At 43.2% G+C, this 15,521-nt stretch overlaps 1 protein-coding gene across 3 annotated transcripts in view; it reads right to left on the reverse strand.

Annotated features, from left to right (window-relative positions):
- Positions 1-15,521, reverse strand: part of LOC118336017 (vacuolar protein sorting-associated protein 13B-like) — a 313,914-nt gene that overhangs the window by 46,513 nt on the left and 251,880 nt on the right. For all 3 annotated transcript variants that reach the window (XM_035672549.1, XM_035672551.1, XM_035672550.1), the window contains 5 exons: positions 10,685-10,881; positions 8,784-8,965; positions 8,010-8,230; positions 7,760-7,891; positions 2,530-2,691 (listed from right to left, as the gene is read on the reverse strand). In XM_035672549.1, the coding sequence (XP_035528442.1) occupies positions 2,530-2,691; positions 7,760-7,891; positions 8,010-8,230; positions 8,784-8,965; positions 10,685-10,881 (894 nt within the window). The remainder of the gene's footprint in view (positions 1-2,529; positions 2,692-7,759; positions 7,892-8,009; positions 8,231-8,783; positions 8,966-10,684; positions 10,882-15,521) is intronic.

Genomic DNA, 15,521 nt, shown 5'->3' on the forward strand with positions numbered 1-15,521 from the left:
CAGCACTTACTGGGGTGTGACAGAGATAAAAAGGACAAAGTCGTCAGAGTCCAAGAAGAACAGGATAGCCAGGCAGAGGCCAGCGGCAGGACAAGCCAGACAGGGCTAATGAGCTCATCCAGCATGGTCGTAAACACCAGAACACAGGACTGTGCTCGGGGGATTGAGAAAAGGGACAAGGACAGCGCTGGGATGCGGTGTGCTGTTGTTGGAGAGTGTTAAGAGAAAGGCACAGATGTCCAAGTGAGACCCCAAATCAGTGCGGAGGCCAGAGACTGTCCAGGTCTACTGATCTCATCGAGCTGATGGAGGTGAGGCATCAGGAATAAAGAGAGAACTGGACTGAGCCGACATCAAGGGAATACTGCACAGCTACGTTTTCTTAACTATGGCTTAGGGTGTGTGGCCTAAAATTGGTTTTGGCCTGTGTTTGGTGGGTCCCTACAGTGCATGGCAAGAAAAGACACAGAATACTATGCACAGCATTAGCATATCCCCAGTATGAGTGAGCTAATTGCACTGAGGGTCCCAAGCTGAAAAGTGTTTACTGATGTACTTGGAGGGGTTATAGCATTTGGGAATGGGGAGGGGGGTGAAGGGATGTGAAAAAGTGTGAAGGGAATAAGCCTTGGAGATCATTAAGAATGGAGCTCAGGCAACATGAGAAAACCTCAGGTCTGCTGGCTGGACCAGTGAGAGGACAGAGCAGACAGCTGACTAGACACAACTGTCATCACAGAGTTGAGGTCCATCATTCACAACAACCAGCACTGTGGCTGTTTGAAAGAACTCTGAACTGTTGTTTAACATGGTTATTCAAAGTGAAATGAAAGAGAAAATGGGAATTGTGTAAATGATGAGTGGGTTTAGAGTGATGAAGGAAAAAAAAGGAGCTAATGGGAGAGGGTTAGGGGTTTAGAGATGAGGGGGGTTAGGACAGCATTGGGTGGTAAGAGATAGTTAAAAGTTTTATAAATATACAATAGTAATACAGCGCAAATGGGCAGCCTGAAAGAGTCAAAGGGTTAATGCAGGATAGGAAGTGAGGTTGGGAATATAACTGACAAATAGGCTAGAGGTCAGGGGTTAAGGGGAAGGTCTTGGGGTTGAAGTGGAGAGCAGGCTCACAGATAGAAAGAGGAAAGGTTGCTATGGAGAGTGGGGAGGTCTGGGGAATGATGGCTTGTGGTGATCAGAGTTGTTTTAGACACTCCGAAGCATCATGGGACTCAAGCAAAACAGCACAACCACTTATACTCGGACTGGAAACTGATTTGTAAGAGCTACAAAAACACAAGTGCAGGAACCAAGTAACCATTAAAGAAATACAACCCTTTCTCTTATCAGTGTCACTATTTTTATAACCCCGAGATGTAATTAGGAGTGTGTGCTACAATTTGCTGAGGCGGACACATTGGCAGGCATTTTATCATCAAGCTCAATAAGTTAGCAGAGTGTTTTTGGCAAAGTTGCACTATTTCTTATTTATCTAGTTTCACAAATCATGTTCATCTTGAGAACCCATATTTCATATACCACAAACACATGATGGAATAACACATGACAGAACCATCTTGGAATCACATTCTTCATCTGTGATGACATTTGGCCCATTCGGACAATCTTTCTTCCAAAACATCCCTGAATATGCAGAGGTCATTTTGACTCCTAAAATGAGATGTGGTATTCGCTGTGCTGATATGCCAGATTGCCACTCTCCAAATGTGTGTGTGTGTGTAAGCAAGAGTGAGGTAAGAGCACAGATTAACCATGGTCGATGATTAATACAACTTGACTTACTGACTTACTGCGAGCAATTATGGCCATGTCTTTTCTCAAGCTTGACTTTCTCACACTCGCCGTGGAACACATGGGGGTCCTGAAACATGTGCGCACCAAACACACACACATATGCCACAGATCGCCAGCCCACCCTCCGCTCAACCTCAAAACCACAAAGGGTTAAATATAATCAATCTTCTTTAACAATGCTGTCAGGGCACAGTCTGAGAGCTCTGTCAGAAACATACAGATAGAGGCTGCATGTTGATGACAGCGTGTCCGGTGTGTGTGTGTGTGTGCGTGTACCTCTGTGAGCTTGCAGACATCATTTGTAGGCTCAAGATAATGACAGTGAATTTGTATGTGTAAGCCATTCTTTATACATTGGTGAGTGTGTGTGAGCACATACAATACATGTGTACTCAGGCATACACTAGTTGTGCAAGGTTATGTAGGTACCATCTGTGTATTATGTTTCTGTGTCTGTACTGCTGGTGCCAATACTCTATGTTAACATTTTGGTTTGTATATATAAATGTGTGGGTATGTCTGTATATATGTCCCATGTACATATATTGAGGGTGCATTGATGTCTTTCTGAATATACTGTGCATTGGTGAAGGTTCTGTGAGTATGAAGATGCATTTGTGTGTATATCTACTCAAAACTCAAACCAAAACCATGGGGATGGGGGCCATCGGATATTTCCCAGCCCCTGGGCTATGTATGTGTGTGTGTGCACACTACCTGAGGGGACTTGTGGGATCTCCAGCTGTACTGGTGGCTGTGGAGACTGGCCAGCAGCACGTTCTCATCCGTGTCCACCTGGCCAAAGCGCAGCATCTCGTGGGTGTCGTTACAGATCACATAATGGCTGTAGACCAGCTCCTCGGCCTCTGGGTTCCCATTCTGAGAGAAAACAGGAGGGTGAGGGGTTGAAGTAGGAGGTAGTGGTGGATGGATGGGTTAAAAGAAGGAGAAAGAAAAGGGGTGACATGAGAAAGAGAGCTTGTGAATAAAAGAGTAAGCAAATACTTCCAGGTGTGTATGTTTATGGTGGGTGTATAATGTACAGTACGTGCATAAGCACATATGCAGGTGTCAACGATGTATGTATTCTCGATCTTAAAAATGCAGATCTTAGTGGTGCAGCTGTCAGCCAGTAGGAGAAAGAGATGAGTGATATCATCCATGGGAGCAACACAAGCTCAACAAGGGAGTGAATCATATCCCAGCCTGACAGCTATCCAGGCTAAAGCAGCTCAGACTGGGCTTCGGGGGCCAAATCTGCCCACTGGTCCCACATTAAACCTCCAGGAGGCCGCTCTCTTTAGCAGAATCTTTTTCACATCCTTCTTTGGGCAGCTAAATGTTGGTCATTGGTGAGATAAACAGGCTTGGAGATGTCAATCATTTCAAATGGCAACTCTATTTGTGTGTGTTCTCAATGCTTGGAACAAAGTGGGCCTTCAAGTAGGCATTCCTGTTAGTAAGAGTCATCAATATATTGTGGTTTGCTGGAGAAAACAATATGGTGGAGTCTGGCCCACCTACAGCAATGGGTCAATGAGCGAGCCTCACAGAAAACTCAAGTCATGCGAGTCCTACAGGGATGCTGTCCACTCTTACGTCACCTTGCATGCAAGAGCGAAGAGCTCACTGGCCTGCTATTGAAAACACTGGTTTAACAGGGAGAGGGGAGTGTGTCAAGCCTCCTGCATACAGGAATTCAAGTACACAATTTCAAAACAGCGCATAGTGTGCATGTGAGTTGTGTGTAAGTTGTACTTGAGCTCCTTCCAAAGGCTCTTAGGATCTCTCCTGCACACCCCTCCCTGATTCTTGACGCACATGACTGTGGTTCAGACAGCTTCTCAATAACTACTCAACTATCCCAACAAAGAGGGACCCAAGCCTGCTGTGTACTTTTAAATGGCTGTGGGGGGGGTGGGGGGGGGGGGGGGGTTGATGGTAGATGGTTAAAAGAGGCTGGCAGTAAAAGCTCAGAGTTTGACTGCCAAGCACGTTCAGGGTCCTGGGGTTGTTGATACTATTGAAAACGGATGGGAAAGTTTACACCATTAAAAAGAACACTTGATGATAGATGTGTGAGAGAGAGGTAGAGAGAGCAAAATATAGATGGGACAGCTGCGACGGTGGGTTCAATCCATTCCAGTTTTATAGCGGAACACTATCTGTGCTCCCTTTCGAATCTGACACTGCGATTTACAAACTTCCTGCTGCCATCTTAAGATGCCATTGCTAAGCCCGCTCTTTGATGGTATCGTCTTTCCGCTCCGATTCATGAGGCAACATGATACACACATCAGAAAAGCTTCCTGCAGTAATCATAATCACTCCCTGTCTATCCAGGGATTTTAAGTGGACAAATATTAAGACAAAGATATTTAAACAGTCAACACATCTTCCTTGTTAAAGAGCACAGGATGACAGCTTCTTCTTCAGACACAGTCCTACCAGGAATCAAAGTATCCATTTCGCTAATCCACCCAGATACTATTACTTTAGTTTTCAGAGTCTAGCCCAGATCTGCATGGCAGAGTGGCACATGTATAAATGGCAAGGTACAGTAAAATGTCTGGAAAACAGATTGTAAATAATGACACCCACTCAAGAGAAACACTCATGAAACATGACACTATGGGGGAGATAGTGAAACCTGTAAAAGGGACATGATGAAACAATAATCAGATCTAAGATCACCTATATATTCCTCTATAGATGACCCTCGCCCACACATCTGCCACAAACAGGAACCTGATCTCCCTATCACTTTCTTTCCGGTTGCAAAGGAAAGCAGAGAATCATTCAAACATGGGAGGGACAAGGGGAAAAAAAAATAACAGGAGGAAAATTCCTGTTGTCTCAATTGCACATGTAACAGCCTGTGAACGTTCTGTGAGAAAGCAGAGTGTGTAAATACTACTGGGCTTTTGTGTGGCTTTCCACGAAAGCCACTTCCCTGGGGTTAGGGGCTGGGGGGAGTAAAGATTGAAAGTGGGGCTGGGGACTGAGGATTGAGAATGGAGGCATGGGCCCTGAGGTTAGAGTGGAGGGGGTCTGAGGTTGGGGCCATATGGGGCTATCGAGCAAAGGAGAAAAGGCAAATAAAAAGGCATTCTATATTCATTTCTGAACTAAAAAAAAACTCTAGAAACTGTAGTTCTACCCCACTGTTCTTTCAGTTTTACATATAAAAGCACAATTGTAGCTTAATTTGATTTCAGTCTGGCTAACATTAGAACTGCACTGCAGTAGAGGGTAAGGAAAAGGAGGTGAACCTGCTGGGTTATGTACATGCAGTATTATTATAGATTAATTATGCAGTACATTCTGTATATTAATGAGAAACCATTAGGCATGTGTACTGATGACTGCCAGAAAGATCCTTGTGATGTTATCATGGATCCAAGAGCGGTCCACGTTACCATGACTACAGCTGTATATCATAACGCATTACGGCAAATATGAAAATAAATTACAACCATATACCAAGAAGTGTCTTTTATTTCTATTTATTGCTATGCATCTGGAAGTGCTCCAGCTGTTCTGGTTGTGGTGGTCTGGTATGACCATGCCTGGGTTGTGAGGTTTCGATTGTGTGGTAGTTGAGGAATCTTCTCCACGGTTCAATGCCGACCCTACAGGCCACATCACAACAGGCCTGCCTGCCAGCCTTGACACCAGGAAACATGAAAATCACTGAAACAATTACACAAGTTAGGGTACATCCTTCTGTTGCGGAAGGACAAAGCCTGTTAGCATTTCCAACTGCTTCTGATTACGTTTTCAATTAGGATCAAGTTCTTCTATGCATGGACAATGTGTGCATATGTGTGTCTGGAATGTAAGCCTCTATCAGATCAAAGATATGTTTTAGCTTAACTGGGCGCCCCGTTATAGCGTACATTCATCCCTATAGTGCACCACACCACCAGGCAAGTTTTCCCACCATGTACAAGATTTTGTTTCAGTGAAAACCCCAAAAAGGGAAACAATATTCCACGATCGAAGTGTTCACAACTTTCTCTGAAGTGGATCACATATTTAAGAGGAGCTAAAGAATCTGCCTTTTGTATTTGACCTCTCTCTACCCCTTACCCCAGAACTACCATACCCACATGCAGCACATTTGCCTTATAATTATGGTGTGTTTTTCCCTTGTGTTCAGCAAAGTGGTGAAGGCTGGAGGTAGTTAAAAGGTTCTCTACAAGTTACAAGGCTGCTGCTGTTTAGACCAATCAAGACAATACAGCAGGCTTAATCATTTTATGAATCAATCCCATACCAGTGAACATGTAAATGCAGCCTTCAGGGTTTGTGTTTGAAAGTATATCTGTCTTGAATGTGTAGTGTACAAGTGAAGAAGGGCATTCTGTGTGCGCGTATGAGAACTGTATGCCTCTATTTTGGGTCTCAAGATACTGGCAAAGATGTCATTCAAAAAGCCAAACATATCACCCAATCAGTATCAGAAAAGCCTTGGAAAAGAGCATACGACCAACTAATAACCCAACTAATCATGCTTGGCATGTTGGGTAAAGCCCACCATGGATACCAGCATGTCCAAAACACTCCAGTAAAGCTGCAATATGACCATTCATTACAACACATCCAACGCTCTAAAGTCTTATTTATGGCTAAATTAACCAGCAGAAATAGGGAACATTCACTAGCATGCGCTACATGATGCAATGATGAAGCCAAGGGTCAATTATGACCCATCATCCAACACGGTCGGTTAAGAGCTTTTGATGAGTCAATGATGCCACTGGGTGAAAACAAAGGTATTAAACCATGAGCCAGAACAATCATTTTATAGTAGATTTTCTATACAGCTTGTTTAATTTTATTTTCCACAGGTAAAAGACCACAGCTGTTCCTAGAGTAACACAAGCTATTATTTCTCTCACCTGGCAGTGAGAGTCTGTATGCATGTAAAACCATGAGAGTACCTCACGTCTCCAGAGGCCAGTATATGAGTCAGCACAGCCACAGCTGAGCCGAGCAGAGCCATGATAGGGCATACAAAGCCAGAGAGGCCAGTGTGTGTGTGTATATGTGTAAGTTTGTGTGTGTGTGTGTGTGTGTGCAGTAGACAAGTGGGTGGAGGACTAGGGCCAGATGAAGTCTTGGCAGGTGTCACCACTCAAGTTTTACCGTGTTTTCATGGGCATCACTTCACACACAAATATCCTGGCTACCAGAGTCAGCGCTGAGAGCTGAGAACTGAGAGATGACGAGGACCATAGGACTAGAAGCCCAAGAACAGACACACTGTAGCCTCTTAGTCAGAGTTTACAGCAAACTGAAAGGCAGTTCCATCCTGCACATTTTATTACCACTGGCATACAACCGAAACCATTCTCATGAAATCCACTTTGTTGTGAGTTTGTTTAGTTGATACTCCATCTGGGACAAAAGACCGTCCTTCTGCATATTCTCTAAATGTACATACATGTTTTACGGATTTCTCTATATATTTACTAGCCACTTGCTCCAAATATACTGTAATAGCTGTATGCAAGTGTTAGCGATCAAACAACAGGCCAATTCTCTTGTTACCTTAAATGTCTGAATGTATCCCACTATTTAAATGTACAAGTGAACGAGTCATGCTCCAATATTTTACAACCTAAGCAACCACATCACTGATTACTTTCAAATGTGCTTCCTCACGCATCAGTGTAAAGTTGCTTGAGATTGCATTTGTATATTTTTGTGTATAAAATCAACTTTTTTCCTACAGACATTAGCTGTAAGTGGGGAAATAAAAAAAAGAAATTGACGAACAATCTCAGCCTACAGTACCCCAAACATGCTCCTTTATTCTAAAGCTCTGAAAGCAATATCAATAATCTATTATTAACAGTTCATAGAGCTTACATTTATTATTGTATTCTTTGAAGCATGGTTAAAGTGTGTTGCAGTTCCTACAGCCATAACTCTCTTTTACCTGTTGCCAGCTGTGCATGGCAGTGTCCACAGTGTGTATGGCATATTGGCTGATATTGAGGAACACCGGGTCCACAAACACATTCACATCCAAAGTGGTGTTCTGGGGGCAACATGTGGCTGTAGCCTGGCCCTGAAACACAAGAAGTTAAATTCTTATTGTGAGCTTTTTTTTTTTACATTCTCTGATCAGTGCTTTGAATCGGAATATCTACTCAGACATTAAACCAATACAAATAGCTGAGCCCTACCTGTAGTACACTAGGCTGGAGGAGCTGAAGGTGTGTTAGGTTTCGGTACTCCAGCAACTTGCAGTTGAGCTGGGTAGAAAAGCTGAACTCCTGACAGTGACGTGGTCCATTGCTCCACTGTCGTAGGAAGACCCGTGGCTCCCGAGCACCAATCACCATGAACTCCTGCTCTTGAGGTAACTTCCTGTCTGGCAGGAAGGGACGGAGTTGTCGAGATGGAACTGGAGGAGTAAGACACAACATCCGTAATTATAGAGTGGACTGTGATACATATATAATAAAAACATGACACTAACTATCAAAATTCCTAATAATACTAAACTTTTTGTGAATAAATAGGATAGCCATATTTCCATCTGGGACTATGGGTTTGAGTCAAGTCAAGTCAAACAAAAATGAAATACATAGTTCCAGAGAAGACGAGAAATGCATTACTGCATTAGAGCTGTGAGCTGTTTCTTAACATCATCGCTGGACTGAGATGATCAAATACACTATAATAGATCACTATAGATTATTGCCACAGATTGAACCACTCAATAAACATTAACTGTAGTTGATGATGCTGAATGTAAGGTAATTAAAGGGAATGACTCACTGTCTATTTTCTGACTATTTTCTGCCATCATGATCTACGAAGAAGGCAGAACATTCTCTCCTCTAATAAACTAAACAGACAATTTAAAGTCATGTTGTTAAACAACTAAACTACAATCCCTTCTATTAAACCTACTACCTACTACCTAATACTTTGTACTGTCTACTGTATTCTACCTGTGCCCAGCTGTTCTAGGTGGTGACAGAGGTGAACATCCAGCTGTGCTAGCTGTAGGGACACACCCAGGGAGGGGACAAACCAGGGTGCAAAGCAGGAGTCCACACGGGTGCAGGCTGCCAAGGCCATCGGAGATACCAACTGATCGCAGGGCAGCTGGGATCCACAATCACTATCCGAACTGGAGGGAAAAGGAGATACAGCCACATATTAACAGATGCAGTGGTATTTTCTGACTGTGAAAAACACTAAAAAAGTGCAAAGAAATAAAGTATTAACAGAAGGCACTTTGTAAATATTTAATTATTTCATATGGAAATAATAATGAGAAATATACGACTGTGATTCAGCATTTGACAGTTTTACAGGAAAAACTAGAAAACGGTTATTGATTTTCAATCAAACTTTGTTTTGTAATATCAAAAGCATAGACACAGCTGTGGAATATTGGCCAAAAAAAATCTACTCGCTAATTAAAATAGCCTGACTCGTATTTGTAGCTGAATGCTTTTGTCTCTTGCCCAGTGAGTCAAAAATTGTGTGACATCCTTGTCAGAAATCTACAGTGAGACAAATGCTACAATTATTCAGTCAAAAAGGAATGAAAAGAGACAACAATGTGGAGAGGGCCCCCTCGCTGTCCGAGGCTGAGTTTAGGAACATTATTACTGCCGCAGTTTCCAGGAGAACCTCTCCATGGACATTAATTGCATGTCATGGTTGATGATGTTGAATGGAAGGTAATTGAAGTGAATGACCATTTGCTCTGTAATTTGCTGCTACCATGATCCACCATAAAAACTCCAGCAGGAAACGCTCAAGACCTGAAAAACGCTGGTGCAGCAGAGTGCTCCTTAAAAAGATAAGCATCATATGTTGACAATTTTCATTACTTCCAGTTGGCAGGGCAGCCAAGTTATTTTTCTGGTGGAAACTAAAGTAAGGCAGATGAAACGAGCAACTAAGGAAAGGGGAATCAATTTTGATCAAAAAAGACAAATATTTTAAACATAAAGGAAATGTAGTGTTTGGAGTATGATTGTAATGAAACACAGATGTATATTTTGCTTTACACTGTATCTGGTACTGTAGAGTTTTTTCCCTGTTTCTTCTCTTACATGTTTTCTTATTCCTCCCTTTCTGCTCCTCTGGAGCTCTCTAAGCCACACAGAATGTGGGCTTGGCAATTCTCTTCCACTAAAAGTTCCCTAAATCCCGAGAGGAAGTAAAAAGGGGGGAGAGAGAAAAAGAGAGAGAGTAAATTAAGATGAAGATGGAATGAGAAAAAGACAGAAAGAAATGAAAAATGGGTGAAGCCCAGAAGATGTAACAGGATGCCGGGTGAGACATGATAGAGACGAAAGGAGGAAGCAGTGGTAGCAAGAAGAAGGGAGTAAAAGCATGCTCTTTGAGGTGTTACAGTGCTTGGCAGACCCAGCCCATCCCATCCCAGCCCAACCCAGGCCAGGCCAGGCCAGGCCAGGCCTAAGAACTTATGGGCCAACCCAAAGGGGGCTTTACTCCTCTTGCTTCCCGTGAGCTTCCCCTCGATTAGATACACTCAAGGTAAGCAGGAAGGAATCCGGATGGGCCCTGACAGGCACTTGGTGTGCTGGGAAATCTCATTAGGCCGATCTGAACGCCTTCCAAGCCCGCTCCCTGCTCCTGCACACCAGATGTGGGGCGAGGGACACATTGCTAGCTCTTTGTGCTCGGCGGCCTGGGTGCGCTCTCTCTCTGCTCTCCCTCACACTGGACGGCACACATACTGTAGACCCCCACACTCTCTTCTACAACAAGCTCGGGTGCACAGGGATGCGTAGTACACCTATACACACCTACAACCAAAAAGGAATCGTAAAAAATAAAGAACATAGTACATAAAATATAAGTTTTTCACCTCTGCTCATCTCCTCCCTCTCCGTTATTATTGAGTACTATCCTCCACAGGTCTGAAGCCACCAGCTCCTTCTGCTGGTCGGTGAGGCTGAGGCTGGGCAGCTGCAGCTGGCAGGCACTGCTCTCTGAAAGGCTGAACTCCCGAAATGGAACAAAGGCCTGCTGGAGCTCGTCCCAGTACTCTAGGCTGCAAGGTACCTGGAAGGAGAGACACAGAAAAACAACATACATATGTAATGCCCAAATGTGTATTTTATTTAGGTTTTTATGCATCCTCTCTATCTGTCTTAGGGGAAGGAGCACTGTAAGTAGTGTCCTTCAACTCAGATTCTGCTGTTCTGCTTTGAACATTATAAGAACTTACACATCACAAAAAATACTTCTTTCATATACATTTTTTTAAAACTAAAATAATAAAGGCCTCTTTTCACTCTTACAACATGATTATGAAAAATGTCAAGTACCCGTAAGGTTAATGACTGCATAGAAGGAAAATAAAAGTCTAAAAGTTTATTGCAATTTATTGTGGAGCAGCTTTTTTTTCATTTGCTGAGAAAACACAGTAGGAATAAGTCAAATGAGGATAACACCCCATCCCTGTAATCCTCATGCAATATCTGCGGGTCAAACAAACCCTCTACTCCCTCATACAGTCAAAGGGCTTAATGGCTAAATTCCAGTATTTACTTCTATCACCATTATTTCTTCCTTTCTATTTTCTATACAGCCAGCTGCCAACAACCATTGAACACAGGCTGAAAATGATCACAGATATTTGATTTCTCTCCTGTAGAGTTTGGAAATGTGAAGGAATGGCTCTCAGACACTCTATGCGGACCCAAAGACACTGCATAACCAATGTGCTTCTTTGCATCCCTTTGGGTTGCCTTACAGGGGTACTGAGCTCTACAACTACTGAAACACTAGCTCAAATAGTTGCTGTTGCTGTTACTACTCATCAGCAACATGCCAGAGGATGTCTTTATGTATGGCTTTGCTGTAGAAATGATACTGTTTTCTACCAATCGATCCGATATTCATTGCTTAAGGTGGTGGCTTTGCTCCATCAGATGACAGAAGCTGTTTTTATATCCCCCACTTACACTCCTCTACAGATAGACAGCAGTGATGTCTTACGATTGTGTCCCTCAGCTGTTCATCACTTTAACTTCAGTCCAAACAAACAGACTATTGTAACCTCCTCAGTGTAACCCTGATTACTCATCACCAGTAGGATTAGTGTAAGGCTTTGTTATTGCACAACAGGTACTACTTCAGCCCTGTGGATCCCCCAGTTACACATTAAGTATTAAGCAACTTCAGTGGTCTGCTAATCATCAAGCATTGATACTTTACTGACCCTTTAAGGACAGGGGGAATCCCTGCCTGGAAGAAGGAATGAACAAGTGATTTTTTATGCTGTCTGTATTACAACCTTGAATTTTACTCACTTCAGACATACCAATCTTTAATTTATCGCCTCGGTGGAAAAAACGACAACACTTTGACCGCGGACCACCAACGCAGCAAGATGACAACTTGTATCCATAACAACACTGCATGACCACAGCATAACTAAACACCAGGCAACTGTGCGCTACAAGACAGCCATTAGCATTGAAGTCCTGGAGCTGTTTCTCGGACTGAATAACAATCAGGTTAAATGAGTGTTCTCACATTATGTGATGACTGGTAGGCCTCCATTCATTCCTCTCAGATTGTGCCAAAATTAGCATAAATGTGTCTGGTGCTCCTGTGTGAACTAAACCAGGTTCTCATGTTCCCTCGACCACCTGCACAACTCAGCTGCTGATGGATCAGTGGTGGCAGGGAGCTCTTAGCAGCACACCTGAAGGATGCCAGGCAGTAACACGTGTGTATGTGTGTGTGTGTGTCTGCGTGCTGCATATGGGTGAGCGAGTGCATTTGTCTTGGCACATGTGTCTGTGACAATCCAATTGTTTACCAGAGGTACAAAGCTCCCTGGACAATTACCAAACTCATGGAGCTGTCAACAAGTTGGTATGTGTGTATATGAAAAGCTTTGTGTTCACAAAATGTGTGTGTGTGTGTGGGAGGCTGTACTGTTATGGAGGAATGCATGAGGTAACCGTAGCTTACATCATGTATAAAATGCCACACAGGTCTTCCTGGAATCAACTTTTCATAATTGTACCTGACAGAGTGGTGCACCCGCAACCCCAACACTGAGCCACCGGAGCAGAAACTCACTGAATCTCTGCAGAGAATTCCCAAAACCGCGCTGCTAAAACACCGAGGATGTTTTTTTTTTACCTGTGATATTCTATACTCATGACGGCATACAGAAATGAATATGTGAGCTACATATATGGTGCAGTGGAATACATTTGCATGGTTGAATTTGCGTCATGTTCCCTCTGACTTGTAGCCCTGTCCTTGGAGGAGAGTGGAGATGAAATTGAAAAAATGTTGCAGGATCATGGAAAGAAAGAAAAAAGTGAAATACATTTTTATGTCGAGTTGGACGTCTGGGAGGAGGAGGCACCTGTGTATATGTCAGATGAATTGTGTATATGTGTTCAAGAGAAAGTCTATGTATAATTGTACATATGAAAGACAATATGCGTGTATATACATGTGTATACACAGGTGTGCGTATGTATGTGAGTGTGTGATACAGTCTGGGCAGTGTCAGTTTCCGCTGCCTGATTGTGTGTGTACCTTATCTGATAAACAACATGTAACCCTGAATAGCTGACATTCCCTTGGCTGGATGAGTCCAATCTGTATTTCTTTTTTTTTTTTTTCAAGCGCTCGACAAAGTAGGCCTGGCAGCTAGACCACAGGGCAAAATATCAAGCTGAAGGGTTATCTTAAATGTTATCTTAATTTCTGAGTCAAGATTCCATTTTGGAGGTTTTTCAAATGCCTGGAGAGCTAAGTTGAGGACTTTTAAATTAGTTTAAATATTCAAACCTATTTACAAATATATTTACATCCAGGACTGTTGGCAGCATTGTGTATACACAGATCTGATTTCAATCCCTGTCACCCACCTCTGTTTCTGCCAAACCGCAAACTACAATTCTGCATGGATTTACTTTTCTGGGATTGATTGACCAATCACAGTCTCTCGAAAGGTTAACTGAAGGCAGGCGAACTAGAGAAAACACACAAAATACAGGAAAGCTTTCAATTTCCATGATCAACCTAGGTGTGATGACTGCTAAAGTCTGAATATGTCTCAGCAACTGAAGACTCCCCGAGCTCCCTCTGAGGCTGTGGCGGCTGACATCCACAGCCTTGTCTGCCATTACTTTTATTAACAATATCAACACTGCTATTAGGTCTTCTGTTATTTCACTGATGCCTACATGTCTAAAAATCCCACTGCTAGCTACCTCTTATCAGCCAGCAGACAAATTGAATTGACATCGGCTGAGCAAATGTTTACTCAGGAGATGTAATGAAAATTGTTCTGAAAATGACTCCCGCTGTGCTGTCTCAGGTGGGCTAATATACGTTAACATTAATCAGTGTGGAAAATCAGGAATAAGCCCATGCTGAGAACTTCACGCTCAGCTTTTTTTTTGTTTTTCCTCTGTAATGCCAAACTTTTCAAAAAGGGGAACTGGAGTTTTGGTGGATGAGGTGTAAAAACTCCAGATCAAATTAACCACATGGACAGTCTTTTATTTTTATAGTGCATTAGCTGTGACTAATGCAGGTCTGCTAGTGCGCTGTCCCACTAAAATAATAGTTATCTTGGCGAAAATACACTCTCACTCTTTCTGGTTCAATGTGTCCCTCTGAAGTCAAATAACCCACTGACTCCCCCCAGATTCTAACTCCCTACAAAAGGTTGCATTCTTTCACTGATTGGAGAAAAAAGCGTGATGGTGGACCTGTGTTTCTCATAATAACGACAATGACAGAAACAACAGCTGCAGCAGTGGTTGTGGCTGAAGGTTGCCAGTTCATCTCAGGCCACAGAGGCTTAATGATATCGGTCGCAGGCCAGCAGGGCTGTGATGGCAGTGCAGAGCCCTGCTGGTACATGAAAGGCTATCCCACAGTGCCATGCACGAAAGCAACAGCAGGGGAGCAGATGGTGATATGTTTGTCTGAAGAAGGCAGAGCGATTTGGGCAACTGCCCAAACAGAGTAGATGATTTTATACATTTGCATTTTAAGAAACGCTAGCATTGGTAGAAGGTGAATGTGAATGTCTATGAGAACAGAATGTTTTACATTTGGTTAACTACATGCTAAAGGCTGAACCCAGTCTCCTCCTCCTGCTGCTCCCCTGATCTGAGGTCAGGCTGAATCATAGCTCCTGTGTTTACTCCCTGTTTCTCAGGCTTCAGAACCCCACAGAGAGGCAGAAGGGGGAAGACAAACGAGAGGGATGGAAAAAGAGCAGTATGGACACCTGCTTATGATTCAGAGAACTGGACCACACTGCGGTGAGAAGGTGAGAATGAGTCACCTTCCTCTCTCCTTCTATCCCTTCATCACTTGGGCCCTCTACAGGTGGGAACCTGTGGATGCTCCTCCAGGGATTTGTTGTTTTTTTGCCCCCATCCTACCATCACTTTGACACCGCTCCCCTTCTAATGTACGTAAAAACAGCGCAGAAAGCAATTTGACTTTGAGTAATGGAAGGAGGTTTGAATTCCCCTCCGAAATACTGGAACCAGTTGGGAAACCACAACTATTTAAATGCAGGAAATCTTGATTTTATAAAATGTTAATATGATCTGCTCTGGGGACAAGCGAGCAGAATGGCTCAGAGAAAGAACCCCCCCGCCTTCATCTATTCAGTGGTGTGGTGTGGTGTGGTGTGGTGTGTGTGT

The sequence above is a fragment of the Morone saxatilis genome, unplaced genomic scaffold, assembly GCF_004916995.1.
Source record: "Morone saxatilis isolate NCDOM2014 unplaced genomic scaffold, NCSU_SB_2.0 Contig24, whole genome shotgun sequence".
Taxonomy (NCBI): Eukaryota; Metazoa; Chordata; class Actinopteri; family Moronidae; genus Morone; species Morone saxatilis.